Below are 23,967 nucleotides of genomic sequence, written 5' to 3' on the forward strand. Positions count from 1 at the left end.
TTCTTAAGCCTCTACTTTAAAAAGGGGAAAGGGACACTTCAAGAGATATTTCAGAGCTCTCCACAAAAACTCTCTAGTAAGTGGCAAGCAAAAGCCATTCAATTCTGTGCTGAGCTTTCTAACAGACATTCTTAAAGGTCCTTAGAAAAGCACATCCATTTCTAAAATGACTTATCCTTGCAGAAACTTGCCATCTTTTCTTTTTCATTTTGTCTCCATTCCACCTACTCACTTAAATGCATTCTGATTTATAAAACTTCTATACACTTAAAAATGTTCTGGAATTCTACATATGTATCTTACATCATGAGGGAAGAAAAATACAAGTTATTTTGCAACTCTCTGACCCTCTGTAAGATGTACTCCAGTTAAAGAAAAAAGGTGAAAAGCAAAGTATTATTCTTCAATAAGTTTGTGTAATATTCATACACAGTTTAGAAGCAAAGTTGTAGATATCAGTCATCTACTGAACTCTAAATCATCTAACTTGTCACAGAAGACTTTTGCTCAAACGATTTTATTCATCATTTCTGATCTTCTCTCTCAATTGCTCAGTGGAGTTCTTATTAATATTTTTCTTATCTTGCTGGTGCACAAAATTGAAAATTGATTCATACCCTCCTAATACCTAAGCCAAAAAGCTTGCTTTCCCTGTTCATTTACATCTCTAAACACACGAGAATCACCTGAAAGAGGTTTCAAGCCTCAAGTCCCTCCTTTCCAGGGAGGAGGGCACCAGAAAGTGAGCTTGCTGTGCTTTGAAAATCTCTACCATGTGGGGTCCCTAAATTGGCTGGCTCTGAATAAAAATAGGAGAACCAGTGACAGATAATATTCACAGTATTCTGGATGGAGATCAGATAATAATCATTTAAAGAAATGTCACTCTATCTTTTGTTCTCTAGGTAACATGCGCAAAGGAAAATAAATTATGTGTACTTAAGCCATTTACATGAGAATTAAAATGTTAAGAAAAAAATTTAAAAAATAAACACATGGCAATCTGGCAATCCTTCACTTATGTCAAAAAAATCCCTTCTATCTCTGGCTTGGAAATCACAGTGTCCTTTTCTCTTCCCCCCATTCTCCCTGTCTTTTCTATCCCCTTCATGGTATACTTTTTTTTCTAGCAATGGGGGGAAATAACATTCAAAACCTCTGCTCTCCTAGAGTTTATGCCCTGCTGAAGGGAGATAAAGAACAATGAATAAGTAAATATAGAATAAATCAAGAAGGGGTAAGAGGAAACATAAACAGAGTAGGAGAGTATGAAGAGTAGAATCAGGTAGGGTGGTCGGGAAAGACCTCTTTGAGAAAATGACATGTGAGCATATGTGGCCTCTCAGCTGGATCACGCATTCTGTGGAAGATATGATAAATTATGAGGCCAACCCAAACTCAACTTCCCTCTCCAACTCTAGCCCCACATATGAAATTGACTCTTGTGTCTACAGATATCTCTACAGCAACATGGTCAAAACCAACCCCATTCTCTCTATATGTCCAATGTCTCATACACAACATTCTTATAATTTCTCATTGGCTTGTGATTCCATATCCTTCAGAATCAAAACTCCAGCTATTTTGATGCCTTTTTCCCCACACCTTCACATTTAATCAGGCATCAAGCCTCAGAGATTCTCTCCTGGAGAGTCTTTAGTACATGACCCTCCTTTCTATCCAATCTAGTTCTGCTTCTCTGAGTGCCATGACCTATAAATTAGTATCTCACCTTCAAGGTCTCCTTCCTCCAATCCATCCCACACCCTAGCATACAACTCTACTGCCAAAAGTCTTATGTGGCTGTACACTATGTTAAATTCAATTGTTATGGGTTTTTTTCCCACTCTCTTTTTTACCACTTTCTTGACTACACTCTGCTCATCTGTTAAATTAGATCACTTGCCAGTCATAAAACAAATTCCAAGATTTTCCATCCCAAAGACACCTCATTCATAAGGCTTTTCTTGATCCACCAGACATGACACCTTCCTCTGCCTCTGTTGAACTTCTCCGTCTTTCCTATTTTATCATACCATGTTTAACCATGACGTTTTTCATAAAACATAAATATATGTAACATATAATTCATTAAGCATATTAACAGAACATCCATTAATCCACTAAACAACTTGAAAAATTCAATACTACCAATACTATTGAGACTTCCTAGGTCCTCCTTTCCAGAGGAAACCACTACCCCAAATTACTTCTTTTTTCTTTTTTTTTGAGACAGAGTGTCACTTTGTTGCCCTGGCTAGAGTGAGTGCCATGGCGTCAGCCTAGCTCACAGCAACCTCAAACTCCTGGGCTTAAGCGATCCTACTGCCTCAGCCTCCCGAGTAGCTGGGACTACAGGCATGCGCCACCATGCCCAGCTAATTTTTTCCATATATATTTTAGTTGGCCAGCTAATTTGTTTCTATTTTTAGTAGAGACGAGGTCTCGCTCTTGCTCAGGCTGGTCTCGAACTCCTGACCTCGAGTGATCCACCCGCCGCGGCCTCCCAGAGTGCTAGGATTACAGGCGTGAGCCACCGCGCCCGGCCTCCAAATTACTTCTTAATAACTTCTTGCTCTCCATTACAGTTTTATTATATGTGTATAATTAAATAATGTTTGATTTTCAAAGTTATTTTAACGGTGACATAACTGACGGCAGTCTTTCACAAACTGCATTAGTGTTATGATTTTAAGGTTCATTCATGCCAATAATGTGTAGCTATAATGCATTCATTTTCACTGCTAGATATCATTCTCCTGTTCATGAAAATTATAGCTGTTTCCATCATTTGCACACTGTGCTGTAAATGTTCATGTGCATGTCTGGTACATATATACGTATCCAGGAGACTAGAATTTCTGGGTTGTGAGGTAGGCACATGTTCCACTCTTCATGATAATGACAAATATTTTTCCAAAATGATTATACCTATTTAAAAATATCAATGTCAAAAACATAGTTATTTTATATTTTCTATCTGGTAACTCTAATATCTAAAGTCTAATATCTAAAGTTTTTGTTGACATACATGTTCTCTCTCATGGTAACTCTCCTTTATATGTGTTTTAATTTTATTTTTATTTATTTATTTATTTTTTGGATTCATATAAGAAGACTTCTTTGAGATCTGAGTTGAAAGTGTGTTCCTTCAGAAAGGATTTTCATTTACTTCTGCCAGTTCCCCAGGAGCTTCATACATCTAGAACTATTTCAAATGAAAATTTTTATTCATTCATTTGCAAGTATGATTTTTGCCTTTAATATTTGGTCTAGCATTTTTAGATTATTTATAGTCAGAAGATTCCAGGATTTTTATTTCACAAAATTTCCCAGGAGTGGAAGTCCTGTATTCCCTAAACTTCAGTACAGTACTTATCGTACCTTGTACCTTATTTACTGTGCATTTGCCTTTTCTCTTCTCCTGCAATGCAAGTTCCTTAAAAGTAAGGCTGTTTTGTTTCATTTATTTGTGAATCTCTGCCAATAGCCAGCAAAGTACCCTATACATTCATGGCTTTCAATGAATATTTGTCAAATAAAAAGACAAATAAAATTCTGAAAATATAAAACCTAGGTCCCAAGAATTAGTGACAAATTCCTGGACATGTACATACAACAGGCTAAATATCACAATGTTTATAATAATAAAGGAGAAATATCTTTGATTTTCTAATAAACAAGAATAAGTTCTCTTAGGAGTCCCTCAAGCTCCAGATAGCTGCAAAGGAAAAAGATTTCAGTGTTTGAAAAAGAGAAATGTGTGTATAGTATATGGGGAAAGTGACATAAAAACCCAAAAATATACTGGAGAAGAGAATATTATATTTTTTAAGTTTCCTAAATTAGAAAGAAATTCATGAAACATTTTTGATCTTAGATAAGAAGCTAAAATATGTAATGACAATATACTTTTGTTCTGTCTATTGAGAGCAAATGCTCAGAAATTATTGGGGCTTTAGCTAAGAATCTGGTCATTAAAAGAAAATATTTATTAAACATAACTTCTCTACTGAGCAGCAAATCACAAGAGGAGACTCCTTTCATCTCAATTATTGATAGCATCCTGCATTTAACAGTTAACCTCTGATGTCAATGACAGTGTAAGGATATTTCCCAAAAAGAATAAAGTGAAATATACAGCAAAAATCACTTATTTTTTAAAATCATAGTACTATAAATCACATGAAATTTTTCAACAATAGTCACAAAGACTATAGGTTGATAATACTATTAATAACAACTTAGTTCAGATACTCAAAGGAAAAGAGGGGGACAACGTGATTTTCACAGATAACATTTTATCAACCATTATATTTTGTAGTAATTAGAAACCAACCAAAAGAGGTACTATGATGTTAGTTGCTGAGTACTGAGCAGGAAGCTATAATGCCACCCTGAAGTTCAGATACCACATGTGCAGCCACAGTTTGCATAAAAAAGAATAATTCGTGAAACCGAGTTTGTTCAAAAATAACCATGAATACAAAAAGTCACATTTGAGTCACTAGAAGAGCTTTTATATATGTTTGTGTGTGTAATCATTTAAAAAGAACTAAAAAGGAAATCTATTTATTTCTTTCCCTACTTAACTAAGCAATCAGTCTATAATCAGCTGGTTAGAATGATTATTAAAGCACTATTTTTACAGTACCCATTTTTATAAGTTTTGTATGTTACATGAAGAGTGGTTTTTTAAAAAATGCACGGATTGGTTATTCTCTTTAATGCTTCCTATATTAAGTCAAACCAAAGCTCTGATCTTGGCATAATGGTAACAAAAGTGGAAACAAAAACATTTCAATCTCTGAAATGTCTTTCAGTTTCACTGTATTAACTCTATCACATTAAAGTCTTGTTTATCAAACTAGGTTTTAACAAACCCCACATTTAAGATGATTTCAGAGTTTGTTTCAAATTGCAAAAAGATAGAAATAAAAGATCTTTATTTTACTAAGTCACTGACTACTTTGGGAAAAATCCACAAAAACAAATTATTTGAACCATAAATATAAAATTAGTTTTTTAAAAAAATCCCTTATTATTGTGGGAGTATCAAAGATACCAAACACACCACCATTCTAATAAAGACATTTAGGGTAATTTTTCATTCTACACAGATGGTTATTGCTAGGTTTTTTCAGCATCTTTCATTTAAGGTAAATTTATCTTTAATAAAAGCTAAATGCTAATTAAAAGAAAGTCAGCAAACAGTACAACATAAAAATGGACAAAAACTGTAAGCAAATAATTCACAGGTATATGTGAAAGTTTCTAAAATTCACTTATAGCCAGGAAAAGACAAATTAAAACTAGAAACTACTTTTTTCATCTATGAGTTTAAATAATTTTTTAAAATTTGAAAAAAAATTGATAATAACTATTGGAAAAGAGTATAGAGAGGACTTTCAATTTCCACTCTGGCATGTAAGGAGCTTAGAAGTCATCATTCTGTCCTGAAAACAAGTAAAAACCTGAACAAACTAAAAAAATCTACAGTTCTTCTTAGATCTGCCAGAGACATGAGATCACAAAACTGATGCCTGAAAAACTACAAAGAATCAAAATACATGAGAGCAGAAACCCAGGAGCAGAAACTTCCTTGGGAACCAGTACCCATCTAGGAAAATCTGAACTATAATCGACAAATTGTTGGAGGCTCAGTGTGGACAAGTCTGAGAGTTTAAAAACCCCAGGGGAAACCAGTCATAGGAAGACCCCCCACACTTTGATGAGTTTTACCTACAGGAGTTGGACCAGGTTCTCGTGATGAAGACTGGAGAAAAACTCTCTCCTGTTTTCTGCAGGGGGAGGTGAAAAGAAACTATTTCGAAATACTGGAGCATGATGTTCTTTTTTCTTTTTCTTTTGTTTCAAAATATTAAGGGGGTACAAATGTTTTAGGTTACGTGGATTGCTTTTGTAATGCTTGAGCCCAGGCTATAGGCATGCCCATCACCCAAATAGTGTTCATTGCACCCATTAGGTAGGTTTTTTTGCCCCTCTCCTCCTCTCTCCTCTCCATTCCCCCCTGATTGATTGTCACTAAGTTATACACTCCTCTGTGCACATATGTGCTCATTGGTTAGTTCCAATTTAATAGTGAGTACACATGGTGTTTGTTTCTCCATTCTTGAGATACCTCACTTAGGAGAATAATCTCCAGTTCCACCCAGATTGTTGCAAAAGGTATTAATTTATCTTTTTTATGGCTGAGTAGTACTCCATGGTATACATATACCACATTTTATTATCCACTCATGAATTGATGGGCACTTGGATTGCTTCCACATCTTTGCAACTGTGAATTGGATTGCAATAAATATTCGAGTGCAGGTGTTTTTTTGATGAAAAGTCTTCTTTTCCTTTGGGTAGATACCCAATAGTGGGAGGGCAGGCTCACTAAAAGATTGAGACCTAATCTCAGGGGCTGTAGAAAAATTTCCCACACCCCTCACACCTTACCACCATACCACTAAAGGCCTATTTACAGGAGCTCCTTTCACGTAGTGTATCATGTCTCGCATTCCACAAAAAATTTACAAGGCATACTAAAAAGTAAAACACACAGTTTGAAGAGATACAGTAAGCATTAGAACTAGAATCAGAGATGATAGGGATGTTGGAATGATTAGATCATAAATTTTAAAACAAACTATGATTAATATGCTAAGGGCACTAATGGAAAAAGTAGACAATATACAAGAATAGATGGATAATGTAAGCAAAGAGATGGAAATTGGAAATTCTAAGATAATCAAAAAGAAATGCTAAAGATCAAAAACACTACAGCAGAAATCAAGGCCAGGTGCAGTGGCTCACGCCTGTAATCCTAGCACTCTGGGAGGCCGAGGTGGGAGGACTGCTTGAGGTCAGGAGCTTGAAACCAGCCTGAGCAAGACTGTCTCTACTAAAAATAGAAAGAAATTAGCCGGACAACTAAAAATATATAGAAAATATTAGCCAGGCATGGTGGCACACGACCGTAGTCCCAGCTACTTGGGAGGCTGAGGCAGGAGGATCACGAGAGCCCAGGAGTTTGAGGTTGCTGTGAGCTAGGCTGACTCCACGGCACTCACTCTAGCCTAGGCAACAAAGTGGGACTCTTTCTCAAAAAAAAAAGAAAAGAAAAGAAAAAGAAATCAAGAATGCCTTTCTTTGATTGGCTAGTCAGTAGACTGGATATAGCTGAAGAAAGAATCTCCACCCTTAACAATATCTCAATACGGGTAAAGTCACAACTAATGGGTGCAGAGTGCACTGTATGAGGGGGAGGCTCACTTCGTAGCTCTGGCTTGGGTGATGCAAAGGCATTATATGTAACCAAAATGTTTGTGCCCCCATAATATTCTGAAATTTAAAAAATAAAAGAAATAAATAAATAAATTGGAGGAAAAAAAACAGAAAGAAAAGTTTCTCCCTACCTCACCCCTGCCCCCCATGTCCAGCCTTTCTGTTTTTAACATGATGCTAAAAGTCTAGGCCATTTTGTGACAAGGAGGATGAAGCCCAAGAAATCACAGAAAAGCCAACTTAGAGCCTTCTAGACTTTTGTTGCATGATAAAAATAAACTATTTTTAAATGCCAAAAGAAAAGAAACATCCAAAATTGAAGCGCAAAAAGAAAAACAACTATAAAAAATGGAACTGAACATTGAAGAACTGTTTCAATTACAAAAGGTGAATATATGCATAATGGGAATTCCAGAAAGAGAAAAAAAGAGACAAAGAAACTGAAGAAATATTTAAAGCAATAATGGTTGAGAATTTCCTCAAATTAGTGTCAGACAACAAACTATAGATCTAGGAAGCTCAAAGAACACCAGGTAGGATAAATTCTAAAAACTACATCTAGGCAAATTATACTCAAACTGTAGAAAATCAAAGATGGAGTCTTGAAAGAAGTCAGAGGGAAAAAATACCTTATCTATAGAGGAGCAAAGAAAAGAATTACATCTGACTTCTTAGAAACCATGCAAGCAAGAAGAAAGTAGAGTGAAGTATATTTAAAGTGTTGAGAAAAAAAAAATCAACTTAGAATTCTATTCCCTCAAACTTATCCTTCAAAAGTAAAGGAGAAATAAAGACTTTCTCAGACAAACAAAAATTGAGGGAATTTATTACCAGTAGACCTGCCTTGCAAGAGAGGTTACAAGTTCTTCAGAGAAGTTTCTATAGGAAATTTATACAGGCCAGAAACTCACATCTACATAAAAAAAGGAAAAGAACTGGAGAAGGAATAAGTGAAGGTTAATAAAAACTTTTATTTTTCTTACTCTTAATTAAAAATAGTTATTATTGAAAATAATTACAATGTATGCAGCTTTATATACACACACACACACACACACACTTATGTGTAAGTAAAATGAATGCCAGCAATGATTTAAAGAATGGGAGGGAGAAATTTGGAATATTTTTTTACTATAAGCTACTTGCACTATTTGTAGAGTGGTACAGTGTTATTTAAAAGTGGACTTAGATTAGTTGTAAATGTACATTCCCAACTCTAGAGCAACCACTATCAAAAGTACAACAGTAAGTATAACTGATATGCTAAGAAAGAAGAAAAAAACAGAATCATATAAAATGCTTAATTAAGAATAGAGAGAGATAAGCATTTATACATGGTAAAATGATACAGACCAAAATTACAGACAACTGTAATCTTTTTCAGTAGGGAAATGAATAAATTATGGAACCATGAAATATACTCAGCTATAAATCTATATATACTGACAAATCAAGAGCATCAAGGTATGTTAAGTGAAAAGTATGTTGCAAAACAATATAATAAAGGAGAAGAGAAGGGAAAGGAGGGGAGAGGAAGGGAAAGAAGGGGAAAGGAGAGAGCAGAGGGGGAGGGGAGGGGAGGAAGATACACAAACCAAACTGTTAGTACTGGTTCTTTCTGGCAAGAGAAACGAGACTCAGAATGAATGGAAAGGTGTTATTTGACTTGAATATTATATAAACTCTTTCTATGTATATATTACATTGCAATGAGAATCTCTGGAAATATTATTTCTACAAATCTTTTTTAAAAGAAAAAACAAAGGAAGCAAAAGAGAAGAATATCATGGTTTCCACAAAACCAAGAAAGTGGTTGCTAGCTTACTTCAATCATTGCCTGAAAGAATTTCAACCAAATCACTTCAAATAGGTATTTGAAACCTATCATTAATAGTTTTAATTTATAATTTCAATTAATGAGTAATTTGATTTAAAACTGTACTTTATACAGCAGTTTAGATGGGTTTGTAAACTAAACCAAGGATCAAATAGGATTTTGGAACTGAAAGGAATTTTAGGGACTGTCCAGATCTGGCCTCATTTTACACATGAGGAAATTGAGAAAAAAGAAACTTGTCCTAAAACAGATAACCAATTACACTAACAGTGCTTTAAAAGATGAAAGAACCCAATCTCCTCATTCCAGTCCAGTCCTCTGGTCAATCCAATTTATTTCATTCCAACTACTTTGTAAATATCATCTGTGCTTCCCAAGTAGTTCTTGAAAAATTTTCATTTTCTAATTCTATTTCCAAATCATCTGATTAAAAAGAATTTCACATTTATGGGCTGAATCCAGTAGAGAATTCATAGAAATTAACACAGTGAAGGAATTCAGAAACTGTCTCTTATCTAATGTTCTCACTTTTTTTTTTCCTTAATAAAATAAAACCACATAAGTAAATGCTACATCCAATGAGTCAGACACAAAGTTGAGAGTGAAACCCAGCTGTCTTGATTCCCAGGACATTGTCCTTCTGTATTTCACACTCATTTTACCTTTTTTTTTTTTCCAAGTAAAAGGCAGTGTATTCTTACAAAACAAATAACTACTGGCTAACCAGACGACTTTGGGTAAGGCACTGAACTCTTGAAAACTAAGTTTCTTCAACTATTAAATGAATAGGATCAATTAAGTGAGCTCTGACATTTTTGCTTCTTTCAGTAAATCCGGAATTTTTAAGATGGGGTTCAATATGCACGACATAGTAAATCCCAGTGGTAAAATGAAATATGGCAGTCCAACTCTATGAGAAATTTTAAAGAGCCACACAAAAGGAGAGTATATCAAAACAACAGAAGACAAAAGAGTAGAGTTCAGAAACTCCACAGCATGGACCCAAACCTGGAGAAGTACAACTAGTTAGTGCATCTGTGGTTTTAAACTCAGTAAAGCATTTTGGGTCATTCTCAATAAGCATAAAATTATCATATGCCATAATTATATACCCATCACTGGGTTTCTAGGAAGTTAACTTTTCGTAAGTGTCTAGTTTTCAATTCCTATTAGTCCTTCTCATTAATGTCCTAAGAATAAATCTAGTATATATGTACAAATAATAACAAATTATACAAAATACATAATGCTATGAAGACAGAGAATTTGGTTTCCCTTAAAAACAGCATTCAACAATGCTAATTGTTATAACAAAAGAAGAATAAGACCTAACTAAGTCCAATTCTGATATATCTGAAGACATAGTAACATGAATGTAATCAACCTTTTTCTGAAAAATCACCAGAGGTAGACCTCAAAGTCCTGTTCATAACTCATTCTTTTGCTTACATTTTGCCATCAGGCAGTTCCTATTAATATATACACAGCATATTAATAATATACTATATAATATATATCACTCTAATCCTAGATACTGTCTCACAGCTTGGGCATTATATTAGTTATACGACAGATTTCATGCTGTACTAGCTATTGCGGTAGAATTTCTTTTCGCAACCAATACTAACTGAAGGTCTTAACTCTATGCTAGGCCCCAGAGCTAGGTCTAGAGATACAAATGGGGTACTCAAATCATGGCGCTTACAGCTCAATGAAACAATCCATATGTAGAAGAATGTAATTTTCTTCATGTTATACTTACTGATAAACTTGTTTTGCATAGTCTCCAAAAGAGCTTGGTGAGCATCCTCAGCTTGTAAAGCATGTGAACATTCTCTAGCCAGTATGGTGCGCACAAGATGTTCTCCACATCCTGGAAATCCAAGGAAACAAGGATGATTGAGGAAAAGCAGTACTGAACATCCTACATATCTCAGTAGCATTAAAACACCCTTACGCATCACTTAAGAAGTAGGTAAGTTGGAGAATAATTCAGTGAGGGATGAAATGACTTCCATGAGCAACCTGGTAATTTTAGTAATGAGATTCAGCAGAAACTGAAGAAACACATGAGTGTCTGATTTCAAAAGGAAATGAAAAATAAAAAGAAAACTTTTTCAAAGAAATAATTTATATAATATAGGAATTCAGATTCCTGAATTTCCTAGATTCTGTCTCATTCTCACTGTTGCATGACTATAAAAGATCCTGTTTTATAACTTTATTTGTTCCCATTCACTTGGGCTCAGTTACTCAGTAAGTAGATGACTACCTGTGGCCAACAGCCATTTTCCCTTTGGCACCCACACACCTGGGTGTAGGAGAGGGATCTAGGCAGCCAGGGGCAGCCTGAATTACCCCTCACCAGACGTTTCATTGCAATGCCATCACATATCAACAGCTGTAAAACAGACTTAATAAAATAGCACCTTTCCTGCCTTCCTACAAGTAATGTACATAGCTTTCAGGGGAAAATATTCTCTGTAGCTCTGAAGAAAAAGTACATTTAAACACTGAAGTGAACTTGAGTCATTCAGACACACTAAGTAAGAGTAGGCATGGTGGCAGGGTGGGGATGATGGAATGCTGCTTAGAATTCCATTACAGTTTCTACCTGTTAAAAGTAAAAACTACCTGCAAAAGAGGAAACAAAGGAAATGTAATGTGTAGGTTGAGTTCTAATAAAAGATTTCTTAAAAAAAAAAAAAAGAGCCTGCCTTTAAATAAAAAATTTAAAAAGGCTACTTTGATAAACATTGTAGGAGCAAGAGTTTAAAAAAAAAAAAATACTGGCCAGGCGTGGTGGCTCACGTCAGTAACCCTAGCACTCTGGGAGGCCGAGGCAGGAGGATCATTTGAGCTCAGGAGTTCGAGACCAGCCTGAGCAAGAGTGAGATCCCGTCTCTACTAAAAATAGAAAGAAATTGCATGGACAACTAAAAGTATATACAAAAAAAATTAGCCAGGCATGGTGGCACATGCCTGTAGTCCCAGCTACTCGGGAGGCTGAGGCAGGAGGATCACCTGAGCCCAGGAGTTTGGGGTTGCTGTGAGCTAGGCTGACGCCATGGCACTCTAGCCCAGGCAACAGAGTGAGACTCCGTCTCAACAACAACAACAACAAAAATACTAAATGCCACTTGAAAGGCTTCTTATATATAAAATAAATTTCACTAATTAAAATGTCAGTTTTTCCTTAAACAAGAACAGTAGACACACAAGATCTTTACGAGGTTTCTTTCATTGAAAACATTTTTCCATTAAAAAGGATTCCTGCCAAAAGTATTCTTAGTTTATTAGAAAATAAAGTCATCTATTAATTCACATAACAGGTAAAGGGTACCAAATGATCTTAGTGTCCAAAGAGACTAAAAGAGAAGTATGTCAAAAAGATCACAGCAAAACAAAGAGCATCTCCAGGATCTGTTCAGATTCCCCAACAGGACAAGGGACAAAGTAACATTTTCCCAAGTCGTTAATCTGCATGCACACGCCCCACCCCCACACACAAATGTAAATGAGGAAGGGAGGTTCTTAGCAATGGAAAAGAAATGTTGACTAAGATTGTTAAATGAAACAATCTCTTTTAGATAATGGCTACAAATTCTTAAATTCATGAAACCAAAACTAATACAAACTGATATGATACATAGTTCCCTATTTAGCTAATATGTATTGACATGACTTAAGCACTAATAGAAAATCTGCCTAAGATACATTGTCTCTAATTGTTAAACTACATTCATGCCTTCCATTTCAGAAATTTTCTCTTCATATGTACACATCTCCCTTTTCTTTCCCTCTCTCCCTATATATACATGCACACACACACATGCATATTATGTATACACATACAATAGACACTCATTGCCAAAAATACAAACAGTCCATAAAAGTGTGAAAGTTTCTTAAAAATCACCTGATATTTTCCAGAAATAATTTCACTGTACCTTTTGGTAAAGTGTACATGTAAACATTCTTCAAGATCTAAATATCTCTTTGTGAATGAATACCTATGCTTAGAAGATCTAGATACCTAATTTAATATATAACTTTGTGGACAGAATTATGGCAATCCCTATTATTAATATAATCCCCCAAAATGACAATAAAGCTAATAGAAAGAAAACGTGTTTGACATTTACTATATGGAGACACTGTGCTAAGCTTATGAAACTCCACAAATTTTAATTCCCTTTTTGTACATATTTTATGTTGAACAGTGAAATGTTATACCTTAGGACAATTATAATTATTAGGAAATTGACATATCATAAGCTAAATGAATGTTCAGAAGGTTATATAAACATGTCTCAAGTCAAACAGCTAAACCATATGAAGTTAACATTACATCAAAAACACACAATGTGTGTCGGGGAGACTTTTTCCTCTGATGTTATACAAGAATATACAGGGTTTTCCAATAATTGATTTTTATCAAGAAACTTTTAAAATTATGACATATTCTCTGACATTTATCACCTTTAACATAAGAACCATGACACCAAAAATTAATTCTCTTGCAGGTTCCAGCCAAAGGAAGTTTGGCTTCTGTGGCTTTACCCACAAAATTCCAAGGTTTTTTAGAATAATTTGCTGTATAGCTGAACTGTGATTAAAAGGCAAACAGTTCCATTCTTTATTCACAGATATTAGAAATAAGCCTTACATCCTCTTTTTTCCCTTACTTATGCAAATAAGAGTAAGTTTATGTTCTAAGACCTTAGCAGAAAACATGGATTGTACATAAAATGAAAATCTGACCCCCTCCCAAAAAAAAAAACCTAGAGGAAAAGTGATAAATACCAAGTTCTAAAAGAACTTAGAAAAGTGTACACTTAATTAACATCATTAAGTATGACAAATGAATGGACTGAAATAGATAGTAAATGCATAACTTATGTTTCTAAAAGTACTGGTCATCTTTGGAGGATGCTAGGAAACCAATTCACTATTCTGAAAACCGATAAATGAAAGAAAACAATCAAGCATTTTTCTGTCCTTCCTACAGGAACTGTATAGCAAGGTAACCAAACAGTTTATGAAGGAAAATTTTCTCTGTAGAAGTATTCCAGGTAATAAATAAAAAAGAAATTAGGAAAATTATAATATAATCATTTATAACCTATAATAATTTACATAGGTAACAACCAACGAGGCTGCTAATACCACAAAAAGATACAACCAGATATTATGTTTCTTGATAAAATTATACATATACAGACTTGCCCACCACCAAAAATACTATACTTGAATCTGACCAAGCCTCTAAATTTAATTATTAATTTCCAGAAATAAACAGCATCTGCAAAAAACCTACAGGTAACATCATACTTAATGATGAAATACTGAATTGCTTCTCCCTAAGATCATGAACAAGGCAATGATGTCTGCTTTCATCACTTTGCTTCAACAATATACTAGAGAGTCAAGCCATTGCAATGAAGCAAGAAAAAGAAATAAAAGACAAAAAGAAAAGAAGTAAAACTGTCCCTATTTGCCAATGATATAACTGTTTATGTAAAAAATCCCGAGGGATCTACAAACCAACTACTACATTCCAATCTCTCCACATTCTTCCTATCTGGTTCGCAGTTGAGGACTACTAACTAGATTAGCAGCAGACACTTGCTGGGTACTTACTAGTCCCCAAAACGTGGACCTGACTTTCATTTCTTCCCTCGTCCATTCACTTCCTAGTCTGTTATTGAGTTCCTACTCTGTACTAGGCCCAGAGTACACAGCAGTTGGCAGAGGTGCTACTTCATGTTGTCAGACCTCCTCAAAAGTGTCAGACCCCTGTTTGGCTACTGAGAATTCACTCAAGTGTCATTTTGTCTAGTCCAGATGCCAGTGCCCTGATTGTGTATTCTACAGACCAACCTCAGGGATTCAGATAAAAACAACGGATACAGCAGGAGCCCTGGATATTAATCACATCCCTCTGAGTGCCAGTCTCTGTGGTCAGCTCATCTCCTCTTAATCCCAACCCTAATCCCAGCCTCTGCTCACTCTTTCCCAGTGTGTTTCTTATTGCTGAGACTTCAGTATGTCCCACACTCATGTCCTCTCTTTGGGGATCCTTAACCTTTTACAACCTGCATGAAAAAGAACTCTCAGTAAAAAATTACAAACCCCACACCCCTAACACACACATCCAATCATAAGAAAGAATGAGCAGGCCAGGTGCGATGGCTCATGCCTGTAATCCTAGCACTCTGGGAGGCCGAGGAGGGAGGATTGCTTGAGCTCAGCAGTTCATTCTTAACTCACGGGCCATACAGAAACAGGCCATGGACCAGATTTCGCTCACAGGTCACAGTTTGCCTATTCCCATAATAGAACAATCTGTAGTACAAAGATAAAGAGGAAGGAAGCTCACACTTTTAAAAAGCAGCACAATCTGGGAGCAGGGAAAGGAAGGGAAGGGGGTGTGTGCAGATTTTTCAAGGAACCAGATAAAACATTTCAAATAAAAAAATACTGTTTAAAACTCAATGTATGTGTTAAGCAACAGATTAAATGCTACTCAAGAAAGAGAACTAGAACCTATATCTGTGTGCATTAAAAAAAGCAACCCAGAATGATAAAGAGAAGGAAAATAAGGAGTTAAGAGGTGTAGAGTGTAAAACGAAAATGTCCAACACATTAATAAGTATTTTGAAAAAGAGAAAAGAAAGAATGGGGAAGGCAGCACTAATATTTGAATTATGAATAAGAATTTTCCAGAATTTAAGTTATAAGTCCTGAATCTGAAGACCCATACAGAGTTCCAAAGAAGAGGAATAAAAAAAAAATCTATCTTTAGGTGTATCATAGTGAAGCTCTGGACCAAAGACAATATTAACAACTAACCATAAAGAAAAGGAAAATCATCCATAAAAAATTTCAAAAATTTAAAAATTAAACTGATAGCCAAAAATCTCCAAACAACAAAAGAGGCCAAAAGACTAATCTGCTTGACTTTTGCCATTTTAAAGACCTAATGGCAAAAACCAAACAAAGAAAAAACCTGCCAGCCTAGAAACAGTTAAACAACCAAAAGTAAGGGTGAATATAGACAGTTTCAGACAAAAAAATGACAAGGTCATTTCTTAGAGATTTTAGCTCTCAGCTCACTTATACTGTGACCAATACTACTACTCCTTGTCATAATTCTTGCTGATTTTAATATTTATCTAGATAATTCTCCCAAGATCTTGGCTTCTAGGTTCTCTGATATCCTCTCCAGTTTCCCTCACTACCTCATAAACTCACTCCCTTGGCTATGTCAGAAGCAACATTAACTTGTCAGTAATTTCAAATGTACTCATCTCATTCCTATCTTTCCAGCTCACCCACTTCAGCACTTCAACTCCAACCTTCCTTCCACCTCATCAGAAACTGCCATCCATTAATTCTGCTGCTTTTTAACTATTCCTTGCCACCTCTGTCCTTATCCAGCTAACATTCCATGCTTCGTCAACTTATATACATTCCCTTACTCCTAAAAGCCTCCATGTTTCCCTCACTTCATCAAATTTGTCTGGCAAAAGCCCAGCCTGGATTATCAATCAGAACAGCTAAACCGGATTACAAAAGGAAACAATCCCCAAATTGCAGTGAGGTAACAAAAATATAATTCTCATTAATGTTATACGTCATACCTGGGTTACCTGGAGATCTGCTCCACACACTCACTCAAGAACAAACCTAGGCAGACAGCGGCTCCATCACCTGTAAATGCACTACTTGTATCATATAGTTCCCCTCCAAGAGAACAAGAGGGCCACCCTGCTATTCAAAAGGGCTATTTTACCACCTTAGCCTGGAAGTGAAATATAACATTTCCACTCCAGTCCTTTGGCCAGAAAGAGCTGCATGTTCTCAGGAAACTGCAAGGAGGATGTGAAATATGGGAGAGTAAATGGATATTTAGGGAACATTAAATAGAACGTCTCTGCCATACCAAACTAAATCTAACTTTCCATACCTGCACTTACTTGCACAGCTAAGCATGAGGCACAGCAGATATCCTGTGACTGACAGGTGACATGCATGAGCACAAAGGCCCACTGAGAAAGGTAGGAGAAAAAGGACAGACCTGTGTACCAGACAGTATTGCTGAGTAGCCTGACTAGTCCTAGTCTCCTCCTAGGTGTTTTTTGTTACATGAGACTTTTTTTTTTAATTTTAAATTTAAATTTTAAAAGCCTAGCTGTTTAGCCACACTGCAATTGTTTCTCTTTTTAAAGGCCATACACATTCTTATTATACATAATATAAAAGGGCCACTTAACCATATTTTTAAAGTGTACAGCTCAGTGGCATTAAGTACATTCCACTGTCGTACAACCATCCCCACCATCAATCTCCAGAACTTTAATTCCTCATTTCTCCCTCCCTGCAACGCTGGCAACCACCATTCTACTTTCTGTCTCTAAGAATTTGACTACTCTGGGTATCTCATATAAGAAGAATAATACAGTATTTGTCCTTTTGTGACTGGCTTACCTCACTTAACATCTTCAAGTCTCATCTCTGTTGTAGCATGTATTTGAATTTCCTTCCTTTTATGCCACATGTTCTTTAGCCTTGTCAAAATGAATATTTGGGGGCCAAATGATTCTTAATCTATATAGATGGTTCCTTGCTGGTGATGGAAAATGGCTCAGAAAACTTTACACTGAGAGAAGATGACTTCTAGCTACTTCTGCCAACTCAAACATGTAAATTTGTGTGGAGTCTAATATAATTGCTGACAAGTTCATGTAAATATGTTTATCAGACACCATTAGCAACAATGCATAAAAACAAAATCATTTATTTTAGCTGAGTTTTTTGAGGAAGAAACACAGGATATATTTAATTGCTTCTAACAACTGAATTTTTTTTTAATTTGTTTGAATAAAAAAAAGTAATTTGGTTAAAATAAATACTTTATGGTACCTGAAAAATGGAGTCTTACATATTTAAGAGTGCCTGTTATCCATTTAAAGAATGACCACTTCCCACAGCCATGTGATACCATTTCAGTGAGGCCATCTTTGGAACACCTATTTGTAGGTTTGTATGGAATCCAGAAAAAGTTGGCAAAACCCCAAGGAAACTAGAAGAGTACCTCGCTATTATTTCTCTAGTGAATACACTGGTTTGCATTACAAGAAGTTTCTATACCTTTGCTGAAGGAGAAATCTGAGATCTCTTAGGGTTAAGCAGCAGGGTCTTGTTTAGAAGAAGACAGCTTGTGCATTTTTACTCCATCCATCCATTCACTCATATTCTCTCCCCCCCACTAACCCCCCCCACCACCCCACCTCCTTCCCCCTCCCTTATCTCTCTCTCTCTGTTTCTCACACACACCCTTAAGGCCTGTAGGATAGTAGGGGTTAATGTTATCTATTCTGCAGTCAGGCTCATATTTGAATCTAACTGGGTAACTTTGGGATTCTTTATTTACATCTCAGTTTTCTCAGCTGTAAAATGGGGAATGGGTTACCAACTACCTCATAGGATTGTTGTGAATACAAAAAAATAATATATAATATATACCCTTGTCATCACAGGACTAGGTAAACGTATGTCAATGACAAACAATTATTTTAACAAAATGAGAGAAAATAAAGCTAGACATTTTAAAAGACAAAAAAAGACAATGAACATAAAGCATTTAGCATAGGGTTGAGCACATAGTAAGCACTTAATAAATACTACAAGGATAAAGACCACCCTAACAAAAATCATTTTCTGTTATTTTCCTGTCTCTACTCATCTTACTCCCTATATTTTCCATCTATTAGGACAAGGTGATTCCCAGGTAGCCTGACAACCACCCCTGAGGACTTAGAATAGAATTAAAAGGCAATTTATCCTTTGATCTGTAATTCTGAAGGCTACTGGTTCAAATAAAGCTAAGCCTTCACAGGGGGTGAAAATGACCACCTGGGTAAACCTCTCATTGTCAAAACAAAACAAATAATATGATAAAGATTTCTCTTAGTCTGGCAGGAAACATTTTAACTGTGGTTATGTAGAGAGTATGGATTACACATGATTTTTGCTTGTTTTTTATTCCTTTTATTTTCCCCAATTCCTATAATAAAAACACGTTTTTTCTACAACAGGTTTATTGCCTGAATTCAATATTACACTCCTATATTCACAATACTTTCTCTAAAGGCAAGGTCTCCCATAATGGGATTTGGTCCCATTCCCTTCACTTCCCTCTGTCTTGAGTACACGAGTTAGTGACAGTGAATGTGAATAGATGTCACAGGTGTTTTATTTCCTCTGCTTTTTATCATATTTAGGTTTTTTTTTGTTTTTACTTCAGCTGTAGTGACAGATGCATCCTTCAAATAAAGATAATAAAATATAAGTAATGTAAGAGTCCAATCAAATCATACTGACAAATCATGTTTTAGTTCCAAAAGGTAAAAGTAACAAACTGAAAGGCTTTTTCAACAAGAATAGAGAAACACGAAAATGTATTAATACCAACTTTTGGCTGACATTTAAGAAATATCTTCATTGCACTTCTAGATCATTTTCAATCTTTTCTAATCTTTATCTCATGTAGTGGTAGCAGCAGTGGTGGTATGAGCCAAATTATTACAAAATGAAAATTAAAAGGCCCTTATGTTGTCCAGTTTTTAATGTAGTGTTCAAATGGTTGAGGACTACGGTATACTTGTTCCACAGGACCTCAAAATGAGATTAGGATTTTAAAGTATAACTCATAATTTCACAGATCTTTCTTCCCATTGGCAGACTATTTCTCCTAAACCACTCCCACCTCAATTCTAATACAAAGAGCCCCCAGAAGGGGAAAAAGTGATGTTATATTCACAGGAAAGACATAACTCACATTCCTAGGAAGCCTATATACAAAGCACAGGACCAGAAGCAAGAAAAGCTCACACTCAGTACCACTGGCACACCACACATCTCTAAGGATTAGTGATGATTTTGAAGTATTTATGTCATCTTATAAATGCTGCCATTCACTCTCACTGTGGCTAGTGGGCAACTGAAAAATATTTCAACACATCCCCTGTTAGAAGTCCACAGGGACAGATAAGTAATGAGGAAAGGCCTTTCCAAATTTAAAAGGAAACATTTGGTACTTCAGTTTCCAGTATTGCAACATCTCTTTTTCAACAAAAGAATTTATTACACAGTACGTCACCTTTTCCCTGTCAGAAGATTTACTGCCAATTTTGGAGTTGAGTTACTTCTGGTTTTCAAGCCTGTCTTGTGAAATTAAAGAGAGTGCTGCCTTAAAAGTGATAGGATACACATGATTTCAATCTTCACAGTGGCCCCACGGTTATCAAACCTGGAATCTATTATATATAAGAGGAAAACATAAAGAGATGGAACAAGTGGTGAAGATGTCTAATCCACTCAAGTCTAAACATTGTGGCTCACCAACACACATTTAGTGTTTTGCCAAATATTCAGTTCTCTCCAATCCATAACCTATCTCACACTTTGGACATTTATAGTAATCTATCAAAAATAACTCAGGCTTTTTCATGTTTTCTTTGATAAATGATAACCAAAAGAGATAATTTTATAATTATCTCTTAGAGATATTATCTCTTACAAAGTAGGATGTGGTTGATACATGCGTTAGCATTTCATAATTATTTATAATGCAGAAAAATGTTAGAACAGTTATAATTAAACACACAGCAATATCTCATCTAGAGCACAGGGCTAGCCATACAGTACACACACTAAGTGCTTGATATTTATTAGTTTTTATCACCATTGTCAATTTTATTGAGAGGATATAACCAAATTACAAAAGATTCAAATGTCTAAATAAGTAGTTACATAAAGGGGAAAAGTTCCAGTTTTGTGAATGCAAATACTTTCACAGATTAGAGCCCATTTGGAAAAAAAAAACTACAACATACAAATAAACAACAACAAAAAAACCTTCAATAAATATGAATAGTGAAAACCATTCATTTAATCTGTCAAGTCAGAGGGAGTCTCTGGTTCACAGGACAGAGGTGCTTCCTTTCCCAAAGATTGAGTTACTCCTGCTTTCCCTTGTTTCTCTTTGTCAAAGCCACATGTCAATGTGAAAATTTATCCAATATTCATTTTGAATGTAAATTCAGATGATGAAACAGGACCTTGCTTTCTGCTCTAAATTATCTAAATTTAGTTATCTAAATTACAACACCCTAATTAGAGCATCAGGAACAAATGGAGCCAGGGAGGGGTAAAAAATCACAGGCAACACCCCCAGTAGAAGTGGTGTTCTTGTCTATGACAGCACCCCTAAAATTCTATTACTATATTACATTTACCTGGAAAATGTACTATACGTATAAGCATTAGACTTATCCACATCTGAGATCTTCATTAGGGTAGTAGCCATAAAAGAAGCAACACTATTTGTATTAATAATCTTCAATTGATATTCTTGTCAATCTTCTATCTGGATTCCCGTTCCATTAGAGAGAAGAACCACAGATAAGGAAAACAGGTTCTAGCTGTAGAACCTAAAATGAGTCACTGAAGATTTCCATGCCTTAGTTTTCAATTTAAAAAACTATATGGTTTAATTTTAATAGTTTTAAATTCCTCACAAAATACAATATTTATACCTGGAAGTATTTTCAGAACCTCAATAACTTTCTGGCCAAAATTTAGTTAAGAGGCTATATTGGGTGGACCATTTATGAGAAAACTCTTTTTAAAAGCTGTTAATTAATAAAACAATATATTTCAATTAAATTCAACTATAGAGAACTTAAATTTTTAAGGGAAGGAGAAAAGGTCCTTAATTCACTGATCCTCTAACTAACTGATCAACTACTATATATCTGGAGCTTCCACAAATATTTCTTTAAAGCTTTACAAGTAACTTGTGAGGAAGGTACTACCATCTCCATTTTGAAAAAGAAGAAAAGTGAATTGAAAGAACTAAAATTCTAAGATCCAAGTCTTGTGACTAAGTAACATGCTTGTCCATAATGGTCAGTCGCTGCAGAAATTAGGCTAATGTCATATGAATGAAGGAGATTCAAGCAAAGAAAACTCAAAGCTTCAAAAATCTGAGTTCATGGACAAGATGAAAATAATTATTTGCATATATGTAGCATAACAGGTTCTGTTACTAACACTTTAAACTGTATATAGCCCCCAACTTTAACAAGAAAGTCCTAGAAATAGTAAGTTACCAAGCACATCCCAAAGGAATAATGTTAAAATTGGAGATTTCATTTTGCATCATAGACATGATGTGCATGGTGTACATCTCATGAGCTAAAAAAAAAAAGCCAACATACAAATATGTAGATGTGATGTAAAATAAATATTTCACTACATATATTGATTATATATGTGGTATAAAGCCCACAAACAGAAAGAACATAAGCAAGATCGTTATTCTATACCATAAATTTCACCTACAACTACCAAGCCAGCCATATGTATATTAAACAATTAATAATTTTCTTAATGACTTAAAATGTATAAGTGATTTATAGAGGTGATTTGAATGGCCAAGTCCTCTGTAAAAACTGAAAAAGGAAGCTAAAGCTGATGTTATTTCCCAATAAATTCCTCTATACAAAGGAGAGGCAATATAAATCATTTCATCAGTTTTAAAGCTGACTCAAAGTTTAAAAACAACATTCAGTATTTAGAGGCCACATAAAATATGATGGAAACAAGTCTTAAATCTGCTCACCAGTCACTGCTTATCCTTTTCTCTATTCAACAAGTATCAAGGGTAGTTTTGAGGGTGGGGAAAGACACAAATGTTCTGAAAGAGCAAGGGAAAAATGGCAATCACATTCTATTCTCTAGATCAGAATAGAATTTAAGGATAACAATATAGAAATTGTCCAGAAGCTGTCTTACCACCAACCAGCAGAATTATCACATAAGCAGATAACAGAACAAAAAGGCAAAAAACAAGCCATCTCAAACGAGTTAAGTAGCAAAGGCAAATAGACAATATAAAATTTAGCACTCCTCAAAGTTTTCATTTGATACTAATTCTAAGAAATAATACTAGCAAAAGAAGGAAATACTCTTACTTGTATTACTTTTAACATTTATTTTAGTCAAGAAATTTATTTACAATTGTATTCAAAATTACCCAAGATTGTGCTTCCTAATGTCTCAGGTCACGATAAGAAGATACATCTTGGCTAAAATTTTCCATACAACCTTAGGAAATTCACAGAATGCTACATAAAAACCCATGCATAGACTCCATAGGGTCCACAAACCCCAAATTAAGAACTCACAGAGCTTTAATTTTATTTAAAAATCGACAAGCATATGGTTTTAAACCAGTAGGCTAAGCTTCCATTTTGACTTCAATAAAAATACTGCTGTTAGGACCATGAACTCCACGTGACAAAGGCAACAGTGACACTATCATCATGTAGAGGCTAACACAAAAACTGCAGTGAAAATGCTGAAATTAGATTATTATGTTAGAATTATACCATTTCCTATTTTAAAAAAGAGGAGGAAGAGAAGGGGGAGAAGGAGAAGAAGAAGGAGAGGAGAGGGAGAAGGAAAAGGGTGGAAGGCAGAGAGTGAAGAGTGGAGGACGGGGATCCTTAGAGAAATAACTGGTTCTGGGTCTGGCTAAAGTGTCCAAGAGGAGTCTGAGACTTCTTGTTCTTCCTGAAAACAAGGAAACTACCAAAGACCATCATGTCTAAGACCACAGAAGCCAACAAAAAGGAGCTTCATTGCCAAAAGATGGAAAAATTTTACCAGCCAAAAGAATAATGGTTCCAAACCCTTTAATATGTCTTGCAAGCCTCCAAAACTGATCCCTTGGATTTCACTTTTTTTTTTTTTTTTTTTTTTGA

The 23,967-nt window shown here is 35.2% G+C and overlaps 1 protein-coding gene across 8 annotated transcripts in view; it reads right to left on the reverse strand.

The window, feature by feature from the left end:
* Positions 1-23,967, reverse strand: part of TASP1 (taspase 1) — a 278,892-nt gene that overhangs the window by 154,259 nt on the left and 100,666 nt on the right. For all 8 annotated transcript variants that reach the window (XR_006729626.1, XM_045529289.1, XM_045529290.1 and 5 more), the window contains one exon: positions 10,893-11,003. Coding sequence is in view for 7 of the 8 variants with exons in the window: in XM_045529289.1 (XP_045385245.1) it covers positions 10,893-11,003 (111 nt within the window). In the remaining variant the exon portion in view is untranslated. The remainder of the gene's footprint in view (positions 1-10,892; positions 11,004-23,967) is intronic.

This window comes from Lemur catta, chromosome 17 (assembly GCF_020740605.2).
Source record: "Lemur catta isolate mLemCat1 chromosome 17, mLemCat1.pri, whole genome shotgun sequence".
NCBI lineage: Eukaryota > Metazoa > Chordata > Mammalia > Primates > Lemuridae > Lemur > Lemur catta.